The 24,488-nt window shown below is 39.4% G+C and overlaps 1 protein-coding gene across 2 annotated transcripts in view; it reads left to right on the forward strand.

The window, feature by feature from the left end:
* MSRA (methionine sulfoxide reductase A) overlaps positions 1 to 24,488 on the forward strand; it is a 278,841-nt gene that overhangs the window by 100,659 nt on the left and 153,694 nt on the right. For both annotated transcript variants that reach the window (XM_035563709.2, XM_035563708.2), the window contains one exon: positions 3,105 to 3,173. In XM_035563709.2, the coding sequence (XP_035419602.1) occupies positions 3,105 to 3,173 (69 nt within the window). The remainder of the gene's footprint in view (positions 1 to 3,104; positions 3,174 to 24,488) is intronic.

The following is a 24,488-nucleotide window of genomic DNA, read 5'->3' on the forward strand; positions in this document are numbered from 1 at the left end:
GTTATTTCTTTCTTTGTAAGATAAAATGTATGTTTTGTGAACACCCTTGTAAATTTTTTTTTTTTTTTTTTTTTTTACTATTTACTGTATCTAGGCAGAAGGCAGGGAATACTGGAGAAAATGTAAACCAAATATAAATGACAGGAAAATTAATTATTTTATCCAGCTAAGATCTTTGAAACAAAAGTATGAAAGCATTAGAGGATGACTTGATAACTCTGAAAATATGATTTTCTTTCAAACCCTACTAGCCTCTAAAAGTTTAATACTAATTTTAATATATTGAAAGCCTCACCATTTGAAATGGTAACTACTTCGTACATCATGTATGTCATTCACTTCTTAAATGAAGGCAGCTATCAAGACTAGCGCAGGGTTAGTTTATTTGATCTTGCATGATGTTTCATAATTTTTCTGACTGTTCGCTCATCTCAGATGGCTATAGATCATGTTGGTAATACAAGCTATAGCTAACGAGGTTGAAACCTTGTGCGGCACTGGCCATATTACTCCCACTTTGGAACCTCCCAACAATTTCCTTCCTGAAGCCCCTCTCTTGACTTGTGTGGCACAGGGCATTCAATCTTCATAAATGCAAACAATTGAGTTCATGGGACCTCTTGCTCCCATTCCAGATAACTCTGCCTCCCCCCCTCGCTCTCTGTTGATAAATGTTTGATGCCAGCTGGGATTAGAACTGTGTTATGCCTCCCTGCTAATGAAAAATATTGCTTTCAGGGAATTTGTAAGGCAGTCCTGTGTTCTCATTTTGACCTGCTTTATTCCCCACCAGGTTCTGTACTAAAGGAAGAAAAATAATGCATATACTGAGAAAATCTCTTGGCTTTCTCCCTGGAAAGTATTCTGTGGACAGAAACCTGTATTTTCAGTTCGGGCGATTTTTTTAATCATTTCCACCACTGTTGACAGTGACTCTTAGAAGAGTGTGATCAGGAAATGAATGTGAGGATGCTAGTGAAAAGGATTAGGAATATTCTGTTGTGGATCTGTATATTTTATTTTACTTAGGGCTTGGAGACCTCTTTTCCAAGTTCTGCATACAGCCTTGATTCTACAGTAATGATAAGCCTATGTTATCACAAGGAGTAGAATTTTCTTTATGCTGAGGAAAATACATTGGGATGAAAGAGAAGTACATTGGGATGTCAGCAATAAGTTATTTAGAAGTTTGGAAACCGAGTTTTTAGCCCCTGTGAGCCGTCTTGTTGCAAAGAGAGCAAAGTGGGCTTCTACTGTTTTCTTGTTTAGCAACCACCACTGTGAGCACCAGCAATGCCAGAATATTGCACTTTCCTTCATGCATTGTATGATTGGACATCTCAGTCTTTATTTTATGCAAATACTCCATATAGGAGGAGTTCTGTCTTATGCCCTTCCCTTGTATACCAGTACAGGGATGTATAACTTAAACTGCAGCTTGATATAGACATCTGCCTGCTTCCACAGCCCAGAAGGTTTCCCAAAGCCCTGTGTAGAAAATGTCCTTCCGCCTGACAGTAGGTAGCCAGTGTGGCTGGAAAAGTATAATTTAATTGAACTAAACCTCAAATGGATCAGGTTTTCAGATTCAGTGAAAATAGCAGATGCAGTTTTGTTAATTTTGTGTCATGCATCATGTTTTCTAAGAAAACTAGAAGGAATTTGGCCAGAGTGTAGAGGAAGTGTCCTGTGTGAAGGGCATCTGCACTGCAGGAAGGTGCTGGAGGTGCTGACCCCAACACACTGAGGACCATTGCATGATGCGTTTTTGTGCGCAATTCATGTTCCTCTCCCCTTCTTGATTAAGCTTTGGTAATGGAAAAGCAGTTATGTTTGATCTGTAACTGTGGTTTTCAATGACAGCAGTAATTTAAGTGTCCAATGTGTGACTACTGTACAGGAATAACTCTGTGTGGTCTGTCACAGTGGATGAAGCATTACAATATGGCACCTAAATGTTCAATTTAGGTAGCAGATTTCTGGTCGAATTGGGTGTAAAGGTCCAGGTTTTGGTAGCACAGTTGTTGCAGAGGTGGCCTCTGTTAGAAGAGGCTGGGCCTACCCAGTGCTGGACACAGCTGGTTCCAGTCAGTTCAAGTTAGTTCCAGTCAGTTCTAGCTGGTTCCAGTCAGTTCCAGCTGGTTCCAGTTGGTTCCAGTCAGTTCCAGCTAGTTCCAGCTGGTTCCAGTCAGTTCCAGCCAGTTCCAGTCAGTTCCAGCTGGTTCCAGTTGGTTCCAGTCGGTTTCAGACGGTTGCAGCCGGCTCCATTGGCCCAACCAAGCTTGTCAGTGAAGCTGGTGGCTCCCCTGTGAACTTGTATATAAGACAGGGCAAAACATGGCATGGTCATGAGGGGAAAAATGTCAGAAACAGCCCCATGAACCCAAGGTGAGGGTTGGGAATGAAGGAGCAAAATCAAGCCTGGGATGAGGCGAGGGTAAGTGGGTGCTGTTGTTTTAATCTGTTTGTGCGTCTTCTCACTATCTAAACCTACTTTGGTTGGCAATAAATTCATTTTCCCCAAGTGGAGCCAGTTTTGCTTGTGACAGTGTCTGATAAGTGATCTCCCTGACTTCATCTATTATCATCCTATTAAGAGTTTTCTGCTGTTAAGGAGGGAGCATGAGTGAGCGGCTGGGTGGGTGCCTGTCAGCCAGCCAATGTCACCCCACTGCACCAGGGTGGAAAATACAGGTAGTTCATGCATAATCACATCAAAAAGTGTCATGCTGAATACAAGCATGTCCTAGCAGCAACAGACAACTGTCATTTCCCTGCTTTGTCTGCTTGCACAATGACTGCTACACCTGTGGCAGTCGTAGCTACTGGATAATGCTCTATGTGCATGTGTTACCTTAGTATCAGCTGACTTGTCCTAACCACAAAATTGAAGTGCAACTCTGGTTTATGTCCTGGGATCTGTGGAGAGCTGTACTTTTGAGAAATAAGCTCAAAGACTATGAAGTCCCAGATATTAGTGAATTGTGCAGGTGAGCTTTGACAAAACAGACTTCAGGTTTCAACAGAATTGTAAGTAAAAACAGTTGTGTTTTCATGCAAAGTATATATTCTATTACATTTTGACTTTTTTTCTTTTCTTCTAGATAAACATCATGTCAATGGAAACAGAATGGTAGAACCTTTCCCAGAGGGAACACAGATGGCTATATTTGGTAAGACGTCGACTTTAGCATAAAAGCTTTAAGCTGTATAGTTTTACTGCATGCTAAATTTATTATTTTCAGCCTGAGTTCAGAATCAGGGCTGCTATTGCCATGTTCTAATCACTACAATTAGCTAGAGCCACTGATCATCTTGGGAGATGTCCATGCCCCAGAAGGAGTACACTGAAAGTATTTTGCTGAGTTATACAAACAGAATATTTAGTTTCTTATTTTTTATCATACAAACTCCCAAATAGTAGGTTTTTATGTATGTTAAGTTCTGTAAGATTTTTCATTAGTTTAAACAACACTGAAGGTGTTGACTCTCCAGACCTTAAGTCATACTGTTGGGTAGAAAGCTTTATCTACTGTACTTGCAGAGTTGTTACCATTTACATGTTACCAAACCAAGCCTGCTGTTGTGTACTTTGTGAATAATCCCATAGACTTCCTACTGAGTGACAACAGAGCTGGAAAAGTGTACAGTTGTAAATGAGAAGATGTTTAATTTCATTGTATTTGTGCTATTTTGCATGAATATGTAATTCTTTGAGCCCTTTTGTAAAACTTGAAAAAAGTATTTCTCTGGAGAAATGAGGAATTACTTCTGGAAGAAACAGACATCCTAAAATAAGTCAGAACCACTAGCTTTTTTTTGCCAAGATATGGACTTCATGCAAATCTGGAAATAGTCAGAGCTGTCATTTCAGAATGTGCTAATCTTAGTCCTTAAGGGCGAGCCTATGGAATTTACCTGGGAAGAAAAAAGTGGATTCCTGTGACAATTATTCTTAAAACTTACTGTGGTAGAGAATGAAAAATTTCCTAAACCTGTTTTAAGCTATAAGAATAGGTTGTTTAGAAAAGACATAATTCTCTGTTAGTTTCTACAGGATGGTACAAAAGTGCCTTAGAAAATTTATTATATCCTCTTAAATATTTATCTATCTGTGATGTTGTAGTAAGTCTTGATACTACTTGATACACTTGCTATATCATCTAGTCTGATTGAGTTATGAATTATGTTAAGTACCGGGCAGGTATATAAAGCAGTCAACACTATTTTTGACCTGGGTCTATTCTAATAAAATAAATATAAATATTGTCACACACGATGTATAAGAAAAACTGGAAGATATACATAAAAATGGAGGATGTAGCTATGGAAGGAGTTATTCTGAGAAGCAATGCTATATAAATGTCCAATATGATATAACAAAAAGAATAAAGGCAGCCTTTAAATATGTAATCAGGGGTATAGTGAGTTGGAATTTAACAGGCAATTTTACACCCATATGCAGTGTTTCCAAGAGAGATACTAAATTATATTTCACATTCTATTGAGTAATTAGGTAAAATTTATTAATAACAGCAACTAAAAGGTGAAACGCTGAAGCAAACCATCATAGGAACCAAGAGAATCTGCATATCATCCTGTCTTCAGACAAGGACTGGGAGATTTAGCTGGGTGCCTAGCCACGGGCTTCAGATGGTTTGGCATCACTAGGCTGCCAGCTGCCAGACCAGGCGGATGGAGGTCTCCTATAGTTCTGTCGTGTGATAACTTGGAAGTCCTTGGGCACCCAAAATGGACCTAAACACTTATCAGGCACCCCATTCGCCCCAGTTGCTTCCTGAGGTTATACATCAGTAGAAAACACATTATTCATCTCTATAAATGGAAGAGTAGTATAAATTATCTTCCCTACATGAAACAGAACATAACCTTAGATAACCTGATCATCCGTACTGTGTTAAAGGTTATGAATCTGTATTTTGCAGGAGAAAGAAGCTTATGTCAGTATGATGTTTTCTCAGTCACTGAGTTAGGCAATAGTGATCTATCTGGTCTAATGTAGAAAAAGAAAAGACCCTGTGTAAGTATTTCAAAAAACCTGTGCAGTGTCTGAAAGTTCATATATAATAACAGTTTACGTATCTGTCTGGAATGAATTGATGATCTTAATCTACATTCAAATAACAGAGGTGTATTCACATCTGAAATATTTAGCAATCCTGTGTGGAATTCAAAGGGCTAAGTTAGCCATAGGCACTAATTTATCACCCCAAAATTATCTTTTCATTCGATTATTGCAAAATATCACAGTAAACATTAAATTCTCTGTAGTGCTAATGTTGCTGTAGTTACCATGGTTAAAGAGGAGAAATGGTTTGTGGGTATTGCCATTCAGTTATCAATATGACTTCCTGAAGTTCTCTTCAACGTTCCGCTAATTCAATATTGTCTTCCTGCCAGTATTCCCTTGTCTGTGGATTTGGGGAACATCAAAAAATTCTTGGAATGGTGGAATGACAGATTGTTTGATAGTTTTGTTCGAACTAATGGAAAAAGGATTTTAAGTTACCTTTTGAGTTCTAAGGTTAAGATGGATGTAGAGATTGTCCTCTGAATAATTTCTTATAGCAGGCAGGGTCAGGGAGTTCTGGTGCAGTCTGATGTTGATATAGTCCTCACTATTTATATTGTTAGAGCTCCTCCTTTATCTCCTTTGTGATGCTTAGATCAATTTCCCAGTGTTTGTGCGGGTTGTTGGCATGAGTGCTGCTATTGATTGTATGACGGTTGATTGTACATAGTTTGTACATTTTCATAGAAATTAATATCCTACCTACAGAATTTCATTGGAAGAGCTCAAAATCTTATTAAACACCCTGGCTGTAATCATTCCTGAAGAAGTCTCTTATATTCCTATCAAGCCTGATAACTTATATCATTTTTAAATTGCCCTACATTTTCCACAAGAGTGTGATTGCAAATGTTGGGATAGGTGCTGAAAACTCATGCTGCTGCCATCTGTGCTGTGAATAAATGGAAAACCTACATGTTCTTAGGTTTACTATTAGACCTGAAATATACTAGTATACAAACATGACTCTGATGATAATTGTTGTCATTTGTTGGCATTGGCATCACATTCTGATAAATGATGCTACAATTCATTTTTGCTACCTCCAAGGAGGCAGTGCTTGCTGGCCCCACATGAATGGGGATGAAAAGAAGTACTCAAAGAAAAATATTGCGTGAGTAATTCTTCTTCTCAGATTGTTACTCATCCTATCCATCCATTTTATTCCCCTTAACAGCAAGTTTTTTATATTTTAGGACTCTGTAGCTAGGAGGAAAAAACTGAGCGAGTTATTTGTAGGAGTAGTGTCTCTGACTCTACCTTAGCAAGAGAGTGCTTCTTAAATCTCTTCTGTGAGATCTCTTCCTTTAATCCTTTAATTCTGACTGCACAGGGACAAGTCTCAAAAAGCAGTAGTCACTGAGAAGTAATCCCTCTTCCATAAAAATATCTAGAAAAGCTGAAAGATGGTAAATAATCTTATGATTTTATCATAAGAGCAGTAGTTACTAAGAAGTAATCATTCTTCCTTAAAAATGTCTGGAAAAGCTGCAAGATAGTAAATAACCATATGATTATCCTCACTACTTGCAGTGAATATTCCTACTGCTTGGATAGTTTCAGATTCACCACTAAAAATACAATATAAAATGTAATACTGGGTTGTAAACACTAATCCTTTTACCTGCTAGCAAAATGCAGTTAGATTGCTTTATATAGCTCCATCTTCTGCAAAACCTCCTTAGAGATGCTCTTAGTAATGCTATATTATTTGCTTTATGATATGACTTCATGTTTTGATCAAGGTACAGGATGAACGTACACGGGTAATTGTTCCTGCAGCTTTCCCATTTATAACAGAACCTCACAGTTTTCAACAGACTATTTAAATGATCTTGAGATTCTCGGGTTGTCTGTTTAGCATCACTCAGCTGCCTAAGATATGCCTATTGTCCATTAGAATAAAGAAATGTGTCCTTGTTTCTACAATGGTGAAAAAGCTAGATTTCAAGGGTGAGGGTGACTCTTTAATGGAAATGTTTTAAGGCTAACCATCCAGTGACCTCTTAATCCAGATTCCAGGTAGTAATGAAGCACTAAAAGCACAAGAGGTGCGTAGACACTGCACAAGGTCTCACTGAAAACACTGTAGAATTCTATATCAAAATCATTTTGTCCCTTAAAGTAAAGAGGGGGGCGTATTCCCAACTTCAGCTGACATAATGCTGGGTATTAGGTGTTTGAGTTTTAGGTGGTAAAATAGAAGAGATTCAATAAATGCCTGTAAAGATTTTTTTCCTATCATTTTTATGGCCACAGATATTTTCAGATAAAAATATTTTGCCTATAGTGACTGTTTTTGACCAAAAAAAAACAAAAAACAAAAAGAGAAAACCTGAACATAGATTAGGGAATTGATAATGTTTGGAAAACAAGTAATTTAAAGTCTACAATCAAGTTTTGGATGGAGGTGTATGCAAATGATAAAAGTGCTTCAAAGCTGCGGAACATATGCTTTCAATGAATGAATACTTCCATCAGTGCCATTGAATTGATATTTTACACACATTTAAATGCACTGCTGTATTATACTGAGCAACATTTCTGGGCAGAGTTTCTGACTTTTAAGTGTGTATTTTTCTGAAACAGCTGCTGCTATTGCAAGACTCTAGTTTATCACAGACCAACTACATATTCCCTGTGCTTTACATCATGTATCACATAAAATGAAGCATTGTGTGTACATCATAGAAGGACTCTTACTTACCTTTACTAAAACCTGGCAATAGTTCAGATTTGTAGTTATTTCACTTTTTAAATACAGGACTATGTTATGTTGTATTTGCTTGACATGTACTGGCTAATAATGGGGTAATTGGTTTCTTGATGTAAACAAAATATAGACAGAAGTAGGATGTTAAGTAACTGATCAGATTTAATTACAGACATTTCGGAATTGGCAGACAGATCCAAGCTTGTTCACCTTCTGCTCTGCACTTAATAGACAGCAGCATGTTCCAGTAATTCTGTGTAGCCGTATTATTGTTGTATTTTGCCTGAGTTTTTATGACCTATTGAGATTCAGATGAACCCTATGCATTCCCACTGCTTCCAAAGGTTATTTGAAAACTAAAATAGCATTACCCCAAGGTTGTCCTTTCTCAGCCTCCACATGTGGCCTCTTCAGCTGCCTCTGCAGCACTGCACCGTCCAGCCCCGACACGGCTCAGGCTGCTGGGGAGCTGAGCTCCGCACACGGGACCTGCTCTTGGATGGTTCAGCCTCTCCCAACAAAGGTTTCACCAGGACAACTGTTCAACTGAGGGAAAATCATTTCCATTTCTTATTGATGTGTTTCTCTTGTTCAGACAGTCCAGAATGTTTTGGCTACTCCTTTCAGCTGAAAGTCATAGGACTTTTTAATTAAATCCCGAAGACGTACTTGGCAACCATTGCGGAGAATTCTCTGGTGTAAGCCATTACATGGTCCCATAATTGCAAGATTTCTGAAAGATCAGAGCAGAATTGGATCTTTGTATTGGGTCTTCAGACTTAAGGGAGCTACTTTAAACCTGTGATTAACTATTTATTGTCATTCATTTGCACAAACTATTTTCATAGTTTCTATAACCTCAGTGAAGGGAATAATCTAGGTTCAAATTTTCATGCTCTCTAGATCTGATGGGTATTTGGGAAATCTTGACCAGTAAAGGAATATTTTGTGTGTGTGTTCTGCTTTAAAAAATTGATCATGAAATTCAATGAGGTTATTATCAGCAGATAAATATAATAACAGACAACAGTATTCATTATTTATTTTGCTGATCACTCGGAGGTGGGGTGATGTATTTAAGATGTATTTATTCATGATCACTCTATATAAGTTTTCTTTACTCATTCCTGAAACAGCTACTGATAGCTGCTGTCAGATAAGAAAGTGTGTTAAGGATGTCCTTTGGTCTGACTCAGTTTTCAATTACTGTGGTTTTATAATGAGTTCTGTTGTTCTCACCGTGAAAAGGAAATCATAGGAAACAACGTTTGGACCTCAAGAGAAATACCGTTATTTTAGATGGTAAGAAAAGATCAAACAGCTTTTCTCTGTTGCTCAGGAAAGGAAAAAATCTTTAAACCATGCAACACGTCAGAAGATATTATATCTCTATCTGAAGAGAATATAAGACTTCATGATGTTGAAACAGGTGTGTGTGCTGTGACCCAAATTGTAGGAGAAATATCTACAGCAATATTACCAGATGTTATTAGGTTCAGATTGTGGAAGAATTGAGAGCCAGAGGGAACATCTTCCAGAAGGGATTCATGTTTCTTATGCTAATTCTCTTTCAACATCTTGGAAGAGTGAAGGAAGTGTACTAATTGGCTGGATTTGTACAGTGTTGAAGTTTTAAAGCTGTCCCACGTTCACAAGATAGTGTAAAAATGGACGCTGAACTTTCTGGAGTTCTAGAATGAGAAAATAGACCTGTGAAGATATTGCATAACAGAAAGGGATTGTCTAAAGGGAGGCTGATGTGTCCCTAAGCAAAATTATGGTTCTACTCTTACCTTCAAAGTATGCTTATTAAATAAATGTATGCTTATTTCCCTTTTTTTATCTTCCAGATACTGATTTATGGCCAGGGTCTTTTCAGTGCCTCTTCCAGAGAACTGTAACAGAGCCCAGTTCCCTGCCTCCACTATCTGGTCCTGGTCATCCTTGTTGCCACTGGCACTTAAACATCCTGTTCCTCATAATCTTGCCCGAAGTACAGTGCTCTGGTTTGCTGGTCAAACCTTCAGGGGTTGTGTCAGCTGTAAGCAGTTGCCAGGGAATGTTCCCTGTTTAGGATTTAAGGCTCTAACCAGGTAGCCTTGAATTGAAAATTTTCCTCTTAGGTGATAAACACAGAAATGACCATAATTCTGGAACCCTTTGAAAATAAAAACGTAATATTCAATTTCTGTTGTACTACAGCACATCATTTACCTTGTGCGTTAAGTGCCGGCGATCTGATTTGATAGCTCTGTGCGTTGCAATTGCAGAGCACTATGCGAGACAGACCCAGATAAATACAAAATGGTACAAGTCTGCTTGGTCTTTGCCAAGGATGTTGCCTGACATATATAAACACTAATAAGGGACAATAAAGTATCCTTAATGCAAAGTGAAAACTGTCCTTGATCAGCACAACCCTTCATAACATTCTTGTATTTCAAAGAACCACGACTCTTTGCTTCTGAAAACAGAAGTAACGTGGCCTTCAAACACAATATCTGTCCTTTTCCATCAGGGACTTGTTTACCTTAATTTAGCTTTCTTGAGGTAATGAAGAATTTAGCTTTGTGTGGATTTCCACTTAGAGTGTGTATTGCACATTGGCGAAGATCTGGAGGTTTTAAAGAGTAAATCAGATGCAGCTTTTCAGTCAACATCATTCACCTTAAAACAGACGTTTTAGATTTTTGGGACTTTCCCACTGAGCCAAGTAGAAAAGCCATAGTTGGTTTTCATGGGTTTTGGGGTAAGGCTCAGTGAGCTGCAGTGGAAGGAATTGCCTCTAATGTGTTTGATTTCCTATGCAAAAAGCCAGCAGAGAGCACCTAGATTACTTTTGCAATGCAAAAGCCTTGCAGAGAAGTAATTTCTTGCCAATGATAAATAGGGATATATCAGTGACTGGGATGAACATATGCTTGGCATCATTCTGAGTTGGTTTAAGTTTGAAATAGAAGTAAATTATCCTGTTAATGACTAGGGGATGCCCTCATCAGATTTATGCTGCTTTGTGGGAGATATATGTGTGTGTGTGTTTATGTGCTGGGATATACACACACACACATTTACAATCAGAATTTATCCTTAGATTCCTGTTCATAAAGCACAGAGCATGCTGACATGACATAAAACACATCGAATAGTGATGTTTTATTCTATTCAACCATGAAAAATGTGATGCTAATTGTCAGTAGTTACAACAGCAGAGGAAAAAAAATACAAGGAGGTTTTTGGAGGCATGAAATTGTGTTGTTTTTTATAATTTTAGACATACTGTGACATTCAGTGCATTTTACAGATTGTAGTGGCACCGTCACAGACTGACAATTTTAGAACTGGGGATATGAGACAGCAATTAGGGTCCTATATTAAAAAAAAAAAAAAAACAGACCGCTTATTATTGAGTTACTCAGTCTGGGATAATTTAGTGTGATTTTGTTGATTTTCAGTTTTTCTCTCGTTATGAAGTTATTGGTGATCTCAAAAAATATATCATTATATATCTTGCTTAAAATCTGAGACAAAAATCTTCACATACTTTTGCAATACTAGCTCAGAAACACTTCTGAAGCTCAGGGGAACCAACTGGAATCTGTATATTGATCTCATCAGTTCTTTGAACTCATCAGGCTTGAATTAATCTCAATAAATTTTAGGCATCTAATCCAAAGTGGTCTTCAAGAATCCCTTCCTAGTCAGAGATATCACATCTGGAGGTCAGTTCATAACAGTTTCTGTCTGAGAAAGGAATGAATCACCCTCTGTTGGTGCCTCCTTCTGTCAAAAGCTATCTAAACAACTAGCTTAGACCAGAGGGAATTCATTCATTTGCATAAATGTGTTGCAAATATTTTATCCTAGGGCATTTGAGACATCCACAGGGGGCTGGCAAGGATGATACAGGTCTCACAGGAGATCCGTGCTCTTCTGAACTAGCAGATGAAAGCCAGATAAAATTATCTAAGACATCCCAAATGGTATCAGGTACCTAAGTTTAGGGGTGCCATCTGCAGATGAAGACCTCTAGAAGTAACATGCGTGTGTCTGTGTGTGAGAAAGGTGTCTGAGCTCCTGTTACGGCCCCTGGAAAGCTGGTCAGCAGGGCAGGCAGGATACAGTTGCCCAGATTTGGTTTACAGTGCCACTTTCTGTAAATTGTCCTTGATTTCTTGCTTCCAAGGACACAGGTTGGACGGTTGTCATATGTGCCACTCGTATGCCGGTCCTGTGCAGAATTGCTTCTGAAGGCATCTCAGGTGCCACCAGATGCCTTTATTTGTCTATACTGAGCCCTGGATCCCCACCGACCACAACGGGGGGCTTGGACACGTGTAACTCATGAACACCCAGCTCTAGAGACCTAAATGCAGTTCAAGTCTGCATGCTGAAGCCTAGAGGCTTTTATTTCAAGTGTGAGGTTAGCAGAGAACTGCTTCTAAATTCTCGAGTATTTCTCACAGAGCCCCTTATCTTCCAGTACATGTCAGGTGCATTATTTGCCCTTGTATTTAGGGTAATTCCACATTATTAAGATTACCTTCAGTGACAACCTGTGCTGGCTAGTACCAGCTCTCTGCCTCTTCTGGACAGCACACAAAAATCTGTTGTCCTCAGAAGAGAGTGAAGAGTCCAGCATTTTAGAGGGTCAGACAGAATTCTGTTCCAGGTTTTTCTCGCAGAATACCACCTGGCTTTGCTCTCTGCGCAGGAGATACTTTAGGAAAAAAAAAACAAAGTAAAAAGAAGGAAGAAAAAAGAACACCAAAAATCCCATCAACATCTAAAAGAAAGAAATAATATGATCAGTTTTTCAAATAAGATAAGAAGCACTAATCACAAAAAAAAATCTGATTTGAGCTGAACTGTAAGTAATTTTGAAACAGCCGTAGTTATTTGTTTGTGAGCCAGGGAAAACAGCATGCAATATGTCAAGCTTTGAGATAAAATTTATTGGTGTGTCATTGGCTTAAATCCAACATTATGCTCATAAATAATATAATCCTAGTGTGACACATTTCTGCTTGAACCTTGACTGAAAATTATTGAGAATCATGTTATGAATTATGTAGTAGCAGTCACGCATTCAAGTCAAAAGGATATAACTTGGGCGAAATGTTGAAATGTATTTGTAATTAGGTACACAGTCTAAAGACGCATAGGTGCAGGAAGGACAAGGTGTCTTTCTTCGTATCCAAAGGCATAACATGGAGCCTTGCTGCAGACTCAGGCTGATGGTCACCCAGCTTTTATTGACTCATTTTCTAGGATGGAAATCTAGGATCTGTATCTCTTGCATGCTATTAGCACCATCTTTGGTGTCTTATTTATGCTAGCTCGGTGTGACCCAAGGCTCCAGACAAATCCCTGACAGCACCTCTAATACAGACCAACTGCACAGCAAGATGGGAGCAACTTGGTGTATTTCAGTGAAATGCATGTGACAAACCAAGAGAGGACAAACTTGTGGGTTTAAGCATCAGGATGGTTGTACTCACACTGATCAAGTGTGAAAGTGGTATCCTCTGTGTCAGATAAAGAGAATAACAATTGCTTTGCTTTGTGGAGACCTATAAAATCAAGATCGTTTTACTGTGCTACCACATTACAGATCTGGGCATATTTTTAGGTGGAGGACTTAGATTTTAGTAGCTAGCATAGTCCCCCTCAAACCATTGCGTAGCGTGCTGCTTGGCCGTAGTTAGCAGTGGTTATTTCTAGTTTACTACAGAAATTCACACTTGGCTTCTTCTCTTTTGTTCACCCTTACTGCGTGTACTCTGTTCCCAGTCTCTCTTCCTGTGAGACCCAATCAGTTCCTTTGCAGTGAGACCTGTATGTGGTTATGGGAATAGTTCATCCTGGTACCACACTCATCACGCTGTGAGGCAGAATGAAGTTTCACTCCCTCTTTTCTCTGCTGCCCTCAAAACCCTCCTAGTGGGCCTCATGTCCTGTAATGTCGTGATGTGCTCTTCTGTCATGCGCCAATGCATTCAGCCCCCACCTTTTGTCCTATACTATGGAAACACTGCCCTTCTGGTCTTACAGAGGTTTGAAACAAAACCCTGAATTGAAAAAAATGTGTGCATACATAGGCATAACCCAAATTGTGCCTTAGTGCCATAGGTAAAATGTGTTTTGCATGGTAATGGAAGAAGAAGGCTGTTGACCATGTTTTCTATCTCAGAGCTTTAGACATATTCAGCCACCTGGAGCTGACTATAGTGTGAGAATTTGGCATCTGTGCAGAATTCATGAATATGTCTGACTGTACTTGTTCTAGTAGTGTACTGTCAGACAAAGGAGACTGCATATAGCTGGAAACTTTTCATATGGATTTCCTCTTACTAATATCTCCTATCTCCTTTCTTTTTGCTTTCATCAACAGACTTTAGAGTAGGTCACCAATGCCTCTGTGTGTGAGACAGGGCCAAAATTTTTATTTTTATAAGGTTTGTTTACTCTATAATTTTTTAAATCTTGAGCTTAAATATTGCCAGTCACCTCATTTTAAAATAAATCTCAGTCCCCTGTATTTACAGACTACAATTATTTGTGCTTTATTATGCTGTAGACCAAACCCAAGGGTAAAGCAAAGATATTTGTAGCCTTGAGGCAGTACAATTGCTTTAACGGGCTTATTGATTATATACAAATAACTTTCCCCAAATTCAAGGTACTGACTGTGTGGATCCAAAATATTTTGGAGCATGTGCTGAAACTTTCAGAAGTGTTATGTTGCTTGGAACCTGAAGCTATGAGAGTCTTTCAGATCTCAACCAGTTGCATTCTCTCTGGCTGCAACTTGCTGTGAGCCTGGGACACTTTGCTGATGACTCCATCAGTCATAGCTTGTCCCCAAATTCCCTGCATGTACACAGCTTCGTGGAGGAGAGTAATATATGGATTTTTAGTGATGGTTAGTATGTGTATTCTTTTCCCTGTCAATGCATTGTTGGAAAGTGGAATAGGAAAGGTGTTCCCTCATGATGAGTACTGTATGCATTTCTGCACCCCATATGTCAAAAGAAATCTAGCAGAACTGAAAAAAATAAATAAATTAGAGGGGGCAAAAAGGGTGATCAGAAGGCTGGAGCATCTTCTGTACAAGGAACAACTGGGTACACTAGAACTATTCAGTATGAGAAAGAGATAAAAGTGGGGCATAAGAGAGACCTACAAAGTGATATGTATGGGGAATGTAAAAGAGAGTTGATTTTGCAGAATATCTTCGCTTAAAAGAAATAGAAGCTGTCAAAAGATGCATGTAGGAGCCAGTTTTGAAATGAATCAGAGAAGCTGGAGTCAAATAAAAGACTGGATCTCCTTGCCAACGGATTTTATGTGTACAAAAGGTTTCTCACCTTGAAGTGAGGCCAAGAGATGTGGTTGGAAGACAGATCCACTGAGAGTTATTCAAACCACAGAAAGCACAGGAAATCCTGCAAATGTCAGAGACAAGGACAGTAGTAATGGTAATGGTAAGTACTGTGTGTATTTGTGCTTTACTTATTCTTCCCTCAGTGCCTGCTGTTGGAGACAGGCTACTGGGTGAGATGCATCCCTATTATATCATGCACTGTATGTCATTGGTCACAAATATCACGTGTATTACCTATCATATCACATCAGCTTTTCTACCATTAATTAATTAAAGCTGTAGGGAGTCACGTAGTGAGAACCTGTGTGGTGTTTTGAAAGTATGGGAGTCGTTCTTGAAAATGGTGTTGAAAACCATACAAATGCAAGTCACAGCTGCCATTAGCTCCCTGTTGAGAAAGATTCGTAATGAGAAATAATAAATAGATGCGCGAGAATCCTTTTTTGCTAGACAGTAACTGTGGGAAAGTTTTCTCAAATGATGTTCATTCTAGCCTCACCTAATCCTCTTTGAAGTTGTATATCAAGAAAAACAACAAGCCCCTGAAATTATTGTTTTTCCTGTTTTTCCGCAAAGGAGGCAAAATGACTGATTGCATAGACAATGCCGTAAAATAGGCAGGTCTTTCTGGATGCATGTCTAGCTTGGCAGGGGTCCGAGAGCTGTCTATGCCTCTGTGCTCGGGAAGCAGGTGGGCGGAAGGCACAGCATGGAGGGGGCTTGTGCAGCTTCCACCCTGGGGCAGCACAGCTCTGTCTCTGTGGCTGCAGTACCTGAGTTATCCAGGCCTGGTTGGATAGTTGCTGTTATCCAAAATGCAGGGGTCTCTGACCATGGTTTGCAGGAACTGATTGACTTCATTTCAGCATTCACTCTGTTGCATCTCAGGTTTGTCCATCATGTACCACATAAGCTGTCAGTGTTGCATATTGCATTGCTATTATTTTTTAATACTTGTTGATTCAAAAACTGTGGAAAAAAAAAAGAGCAAAGTTCTGCTGCATACAAAAATAAGTCTCTCTCTGCTTGTCCAAAGGATTGCTATCCTACTTCATGACAAAGATGGCCATTGCCACCTTAGTTGGCTGCTGGCGGCTGCCATGGTGCTTCCTTAAAAACAGCAGTGTGTATGTCCATACCACGTTGGAGGCTCTCCCAAAAGCTAGCCTCACCATTAGAGAGGCTATTTATTATAGCAAAAGCATGCTACTACAGCCCTTAATACAGCCTGTGTGCCTCATGATGCCCTCTAGCTTAATAACCTGGCAAGCACATCCAGAGTGCATGGGTGTTTAGAAGATGTCTAAGAAAACCAGTGGGCTGGACAGCGAGCAGGTCATGGACTTCGCTGTGCTTGATGGCAACTCCTTTGCCAAGGCATCAATGGAGTGGAGACACTGCCTCACTAACTATTACAGTTACTTTATTTTCAACAATGACATGCCATGTCTTTTGCGATTGAGTGCACGTCACGTACTGCATAAATGGTGAATGACTAACCACATGTCCATTTGGCATCTCTTCCTCTGGATATAAATTACTTTTTCTATAATAATCTTCTCCAGTATTTCCAGTTTTTTTTTTTTTTTTAATTGGAGTAAATATCTTTTTGGTGCTGGATAGGAAAGAGGTATTCTATTTTGCAAGTGAGAATGTACCAAAATTCTATTGGCTATAAGTCCTGGAAATTCTGTATTTCCGTTAAGGCCAGCTGTGGTTCAAAATAGATTAATTATAATGATCTTCTAGGTACACTCAGAAGACATTTATTAGTTTGGGCTTTTATTGGAAAAGGGTTAAGGGTATGTTTCCGTGGAGCTGGGGAGAGGAGGACTAAAGGGCTATTTGTTGAATTGGCTTGTTATTGAATGTAATTATTTTTTGCTCCTGAGCAATTATAGATTGTAATTTTAAATAATTGTCAGGGTGCCTACAGCTTTCTATTGTAGTCTAAAATCTAAGGTTACAGATAAAGTAAGTAATATGACATTACTTTTTTCTGAATGTGTGTGTTGGCAGTTAATTTAACTTAGCAATAGTTATCCAAAAAGAAAAGAATAAAGCAAGGTTTCTATTCCTTGCAGTAAACAAACTTTGTAAACAAGTTATTATTGTCTGCAGTGTAGCCCTAAAAATGATTCTTATTTTCCCTGTAAGAAAATGTTTGTGGTGCTTTGCTTTTATAATAGTGGAATATATTTTGTTTTGCCTCTGTATATTTCAAGCTCCCTGAGGTTGCTGAGAGATTACAGAGATTTTCACAGGACAAGGGTAAGGCTTCGCTATTATTGCAGAGATGAATTTTTATGAAAGATACAGTTTCAAGAGAATCAAATGGATTACACAGCCCTGATGACATCTCTTATTTTATGTGTATATCAAGTTCTACTTGAGTAGCAGAGCACTAAAGTGTGTCAAATGACCGAGGATGATCTAAAATGAATCTCTGGTGCGAAGTGCTGGAATGCTTAGAGCAAAGGAAGATCACAAAATGATTTGAAAGCCTCGAATCAATGACTGAACTAAAGATGTGATGCTTTGCAATGAAGCAAATAATCAAGTTGATGATAGGACCATGTAGCTCTATCTCAATCTCTTTCACATATTATTGTACCAGGGGTTCCTTTTATCCCTAACAGACTTTCGAAAGGTAATATATTAAGAAACTACTCCCTTCTTCAAAGTAGATAGAAAAGTGGCTAGACTGAATTTATCTGGGCACAAGCTGGCATAATTAATTAACTGTATCCTTGGATATTCTGTTGTGTTAATTCAGATGAAGATTTTGTTCCACTTTTGGACACCTCAGTGGTGTGCAAAGAGCTTATGATGCTTTTATTCATACATATGGCATTTTTATTGATCCAGTAATTTATTTTTTTAAGAGACATTGAAAAGAGTAAATAGTTAATGCTGTCAGAATTTTGGCCATAAACCCTGTTGCTCTTTTTTTCTATCACAAATTCCTTTCTGGGTCTTTGGGACACTTCAGGCATCAACTTTGTGGCCAAGAAATATTGGGTGCCTACAATACTTTGTAAGACTGCCCTTTAGCCAATTAGACATGGAAGACACGCAGTGTTAATCCAGACATTTTGCACTTAAGGACTGACTGTTGTTACTTTGTGAATAGCACTTCTTTTCTGCAGATCATATCCATTTTTGGTGCAATATTGCTTTATATGTGATCCAGTTGTTCATGTGAAAATGACACTCAGTTGTTCCCAGCCTTGAACATTCACTCCATCATATTCCAAAATCCACAAACATTGAAGAAATCATGTATTTATTGGTTTCCATGATTTGTACCATTTGTGACACTTCTCCTTTGTGTATGGAATGGCCCTGTAAATAGAAAACTAAAATTTTGGAGAGGTTGCTGAATTGTTCTGCGTTTTTACCCAGAACCTAGCACAATGGGATTCAAAACTGTGACAAAGGCTGTTATATGATGTGCTATGGTACTGAAAACAGCAATGCCACTAATGATGGAAACAGGCCTTGAAGAAATCTTTTGCAGTCTGCATTCAGGCTCGAATTCCTGGAGCCTTCTTCTCATCTTATTTTTACCAGATCTGCACATCTAAATATAATGGAATCGATGACTAATACAATACCAAGAAAACAGAATTAGTTCCATTTCATGAGTGAAGCTCAATCAAAGAACACGATAATTTTTATGAGGTGGAAATCTTCAAGAGTGAGACTTTTTTTTTTTTTATGAGTCATCTATTTATTGTTAAACACTTTTTGTCTCTTTTTTTGCCCCATGCCTAACATTGACTGGTTCTGTCCTCAGCCTGACAAATGCCAAGATCACCAGTTGGTATATCTGGCTCAACTTGTTCAAGCAGTCAGAATTTTCAGATGCATTTTCTGTACTTTTGGAGGCAGCTCTTTATTTTGTCTTATTTTTCCCATTACTGTATTGTAGGTATATTCCACTGCCAAAAGATGATTAAGATGAAAGTTGCTACATTTTATCTAGATCAAGTTTATGGAAGAGTATAAATCAACAAAAATATGGCAAAGAAAAAGTTAGAAAATACATCATTTTATCAAAGGGTGTTTCTATCAACTAGCAGTCATAGCACGAAAAAGAATTAATCTAAACAAAGACCTGTTAGTTGGGATTCTTTGGTATTTTTCCAAAAGGGATTCTTTGCTTTGCTTTGGGACCACTCATACCTCGGTTGTGGAGTACTTAAAGTAATAATTCATAAATTATGGTTCATGTGAGGCTTAATTATTGTGTGCGAAGTGCTTTGATGTTTTTGGATGAAAGGAGCTAAATGCATGTGAATTAGTATTTAAGTATTTGCTTTCTAGAGGAGGCAGGAAACACGGTTCCCCAGATCCAAACGGCTGCTGCCAGGCTTCCTCCTATGGCATATTCCCAAGCTGGTGTCCTTCTGGGGGCTGGGCAGTAGAGCCCGTGAATTGTATGTATATGTTTGGGCCTAATAAATCCTGTGTGCTTTCCAACTCCTTTTAACCTTTCTCCTAATTAAGGAAATGCTGAGCATGATTAACGCAATATAGATGCAGAACAGCCACTAGGAACAAAGCTTGTACCCCAAGACTGCAGGAAAAGGCAGCACCACAGAAGTTGTTGGCTTTCTTCACTCTCCCAACATCTACTTCTCATCCTACTCACTTTTAGAAGCAATTTGCACTGTTAACTCTGATGATTTAGACCCAAGATGAACCTCCTGAAGAGTTCATGTGAAGCTGGAAGGCAGAAGCAGTGTTGCACAGTTGTCCTCCCAGATCTTTAGGTTCAGGTTGGAAATTAGGAGACATTTCTTCTCAGAAAGAGCAGTCAGGCATTGGGACGGGTTGCCCAGGGAGGTGGTGGAGTCACCGTCCCTGGGGGTGTTCAAGGAAAGGTTGGACGTGGTGCTTGGGGACATGGTTTAGTGGGTGACATTGGTGGTAGGGGGATGGTTGGACCAGGTGATCTTGGAGGTCTTTTCCAACCTTAATCATTCTGTGATTCTGTGAGATCTACATGGTGGAGGAATGTGGCATGGGTGCAGGGACATTCTGGTGCATCACTCAAAGGTCAGGAAATTTGGCCAGTGTTTTAAATATTCTTTAAATATTTTTAAAATATACTCATTCCAGTGTGTGATGCCAACCTTTCAGATCAGCATAAGTGATTTTTTGACTTGTCCATACCTTCCAGTTTCTGCAAACTAGAGGAAAGGAGTTTTCATACAATCATAGAGTCACAGGATGATTCAGGTTGGAAGACACCTTAAAGATCATCTAATTCCAACCCCCTGCCATGGGCAGGAAAACCTTCCACTAGACCAGGCTGCCCCCAGCCCCATCCAGCCTGGCCTTGGGCACTGCCAGGGGTGGGGCACCCACAGCTCCTCAGGGCAGCCTGGGCCAGGGCCTCACCGCCCTCTGAGTGACAAATTTCTCCCTAATGTCTGATCTAAAGCTCTCCCCTCTTTGTGTTTAAAGCTGCCCCCCCTTGTCCTGTCCCTACCCCTGACACAGAGTCACTCCCCAGCCCTCCTGCAGCCCCTCAGGCCCAGGCAGGCCGCTGGGAGGTCTCCCCGGAGCCTTCTCCTCCCCAGGCCCAACACCCCCAGCTCCCTCAGCCTGGCTCCAGAGCAGAGGGGCTCCAGCCTCTGCTCATCCTCGGGGCCTCCTCTGGACTCATTCTACTATGTCCAACAGAGGATTTTGATGATGGAATTTTCTTACTATTTGGATTCACCAGCAAGCAGTTTTGTTAACCTTCAGGATAAAATTGGTTTAAATATTCCTGTCTATTGCACGGGGAAAGAATAAATACTGAGGCAGTGAATACGGCCATCTTTGAAAGTATTTTAATACGCTGAGATGTGTATATCCCTGCTCTCTACTGGTTAAGATCAAAATTGCATTTAAATTAGAAAATCTGAAACCTCTCCTACTGTAGCTGTAAAGTTCATGGCAGCTATGGTTTGTGCCTTATTAACATCCTTGATATTGGATTCAAATTTATTAAAATCCTATTGATTTTACATTAAATATAACTTGTAACATTCTTTTTTGATGGATTGAATAAATAAATTTTAAGAATTCTTTTCTATCTATCACTTTTCCCAGTTTTTGAGTGCTGTTGTCTTATAGGGTCTTTGAAAAGTCTTACTTATGAGATGTTATTCATATTTTTCTTGCTGAAAATATGGCAGTTTTTCTGTTGACAGTAAAATACTCCCTTTCTATTATGGTATTCTTCTTTTCCTCTTAAAATAATCTGTTGTGCACATTTTATACAAACATACATACATACGCACACGTGCCCACACGCTCTTCGAATGTCAGCAGCTACCATACTGGCATAAATGAATTGCCCGGGCATTTGTTAATTTGAATGAACATGAGGCTTCTGCTTCTCCTATGGAAAATGAAGCAAACCCAACAGTTTCTCTGGGAATTCATGCAGTGTGAACAGAACACATCTTGGCAAAATGGTGAGCCAAGAAATTCCTCTTTAGTTGCTCTGTTAGGCAAACTGCATTTTAAATTTCTTGCCGAGGGCTTTGTTTGACTTGCCCCAGGCAAGCTGTTCAACATATTTATCAACCCTGTTGTAGCATTAGAGCCAACGCTTATCTGGGAAGATCATCCGCTTAATGCCATCTGTCACCAGGAGTTTTATTTCTTTCAGCTGAGCTTGTTCTCCATTTCAGATTTTTTTTTTTTTTTTTTTTAGTATTCCTCCCAACCATTTCTTAGTTGATTGTTTTCCAGTGATCTCAAATATTCTGTGATTGCTCAAGTATTCTGTGGTTGCTGCATGGTAAGCCCCTAAAGACATCAATAATACAATTTTATTTTAAATTCTGATTGATAACATTAATCCTATATGCATCCAGATGGCTCACCAAAGTGCCCTACATATTGCAGTGTTATGTAAAAGATGATATTACATTTCAATTTGAATCTGGATTTTTCTCCAGATTTTCAACAAGAATTTGAGAAAATTCAAAACAAAGACTCTCAGGTAATTCAGGCGGTATTTTGATCTTGGTGTGTATTAGGACGTAGCTTTGATCATTTTAGATTTTCAAGCCCTTATTTGCTGTTGTGTAAGTACATAAGCATGAATGTATTTGACAAAGCTGCATTCACTCACTTTACATGTGATTCTGAGAGCCTGTGCTACTTTTGGATTTGTGTCTGCAATCACGGTGAAGCCAAAGGGACCGGCATATTTGCCTGCGGAGAACAAAATTTAACTTTCTGGATGTCTGATGCTTTTGAGTTATATAAATTCAAGAAAAAATGTTTTAACCAGGGATACAACTACTGCATCTAGACTATAGAGTGGACATTCTTCCTGAGGTACCAGGACATCGTGATCTCCTGGTTGTCTGAACTGGGAGATCTGCTGGATCAAATCACAGCTCCCTTGTTGCCTGCATGCCCATCATCTCTTTGGGGGAGATTGAGGGAGTGGGAACATGATGGTGCCTACCGAGGTCCCCTACTGACCTTTCAGGAAGCCAAAGTACCCACTTCAACCTGTGAAGTACCAGAAATTAATGTTCCCCACAGTTTAGGTGCACACAGCACAAATAAATATCTCTTTGGCTCAGTACTTTGAAATATCAGTACTTGGACTGACTTCAGTCAGAAAGCTGTACCAACCGCACTGCACAATTTTTAAGAGAAAAGGCCAATCACACACAGTTAGTGGTTGGCGGAAATCTATGTAATGAACATTATTATATAGATATATGACTTGCTGAGGTTCAATTTATTCTTTCCAACTGGGGAAAAAGAATTATTTCAGTTCAATGCAGCTGAGCATTTCCTAGGCTTCTCCAGATTTTGTAGAGGTAACTAAATAAATCGTATTCAAAATTTGGTCCAAATCCTATAGTGGCCAAGAGAAGCAGGGCTACTGGCAGCTGTGCCTTCAGCTCCCGGAGAGATGCTGGCTAGAACAGGATGCATTGAGGTAGGCCGGTGGGATGTGCTGTTGGCTGTCCTTTACTGCTTCAATGTATAGGAGCAGCCTGTGCCCCCAGCTACTTTTGGCTGGGTACTGTAGCATTCGAGCAGCTGGCAGAATCACTGCTTCTAGGGTTTCAGAACATAAGCTGGCACAAGAGCTGGTCTCCTCTGTCTAGTGTGCTCGTGAGCTTTGGATAGATCCTGTCCTGCCACTTGTTCTGAGCTGGGGTTAGGGAAGAGGTTTCCAGGGCACGTTGCTCTTTGTTCTCTCAGCATAGCAGCACATTTTTGTTTTTCTGAGTGTACACGTAAAACTGACATTTCCCTCTACTAAGTGGAATCATACATTCTAAAATCCTGTTAACAGAAGGAGGGGCAGAATCCATATCCTTTGCAGTTCATCTTCTGCAGTGAAGCATTGCTATCAGCCTGGCATTGAAACAGCTTCTTTGCTGCACGGAAAAGCGCCTGGAAGTGTCGGTGTAGGGATTGCAGGCTGTGGGCCAGAAAAGCCTTGGCATGCCACGGAAGTAATGCATTCATTCTTCAGAATAAGACAAAAAGAGTCTTCTGATTCTCTGGCTGTCCTGTTGGACTGCTTGGAGGGCAGGAGAGAGATAATGCTTCTAAGTAGAGCTGGCAGGAGCAAAAGGTTGTTGGGTTGTCAGATAAAAGTCAGGTTGTGTATGAACCTGATGCCCAGAGGAGAGGGGCATACCACAAAGGTAAAGGACAAAGGCATAAAAAAATCGCTCCATGAATAAAAATACCATATATGTATACATGTTTCAGAGAAAATATGAAAATTAGCCCGTATATAAATACAATACACCTGCTGTGAGTTTCCCTAAATGGAAAGCTGGCAGTCCCTGAAGCATCAGCCTCCTTTAACATCCATGGAGCTCAGAACTTAATAGACTTTAATTAGTACAGCATGGGTGCAGCTTATTAGGTTTTAATTTGGATCAAGAATGCCCTTCTGATGCAAATGTACCACTTGTGCCGATTTACATCATGGAATCCTGAATAGGACTTTACATCAGGGAACCTGCATGGAAACCGAATACTATTCAAAGATGTGATAGGAAGAAATGTAGGAGAAGGCGATCGCAGTGAGGGTGAGTAAAGGTTACCTTTGCAGGATCACGCAGTTTTGTTGTATGAGTGTAGAACACATCTTGAACGTTGCATAATTTTAAACAAGTTTTCCAATTTGGTTTTGCGACTGTGTGATGGCTATTGCATGCAGTACAAGAAATAAAGAATTTAATAATGCTACAAGCTACGCACATTATTATCAAGATAGATATGAAATAACTTTGCAGTTACTTTGC

The sequence above is a fragment of the Cygnus atratus genome, chromosome 3, assembly GCF_013377495.2.
Source record: "Cygnus atratus isolate AKBS03 ecotype Queensland, Australia chromosome 3, CAtr_DNAZoo_HiC_assembly, whole genome shotgun sequence".
Classification (NCBI taxonomy): Eukaryota; Metazoa; Chordata; class Aves; order Anseriformes; family Anatidae; genus Cygnus; species Cygnus atratus.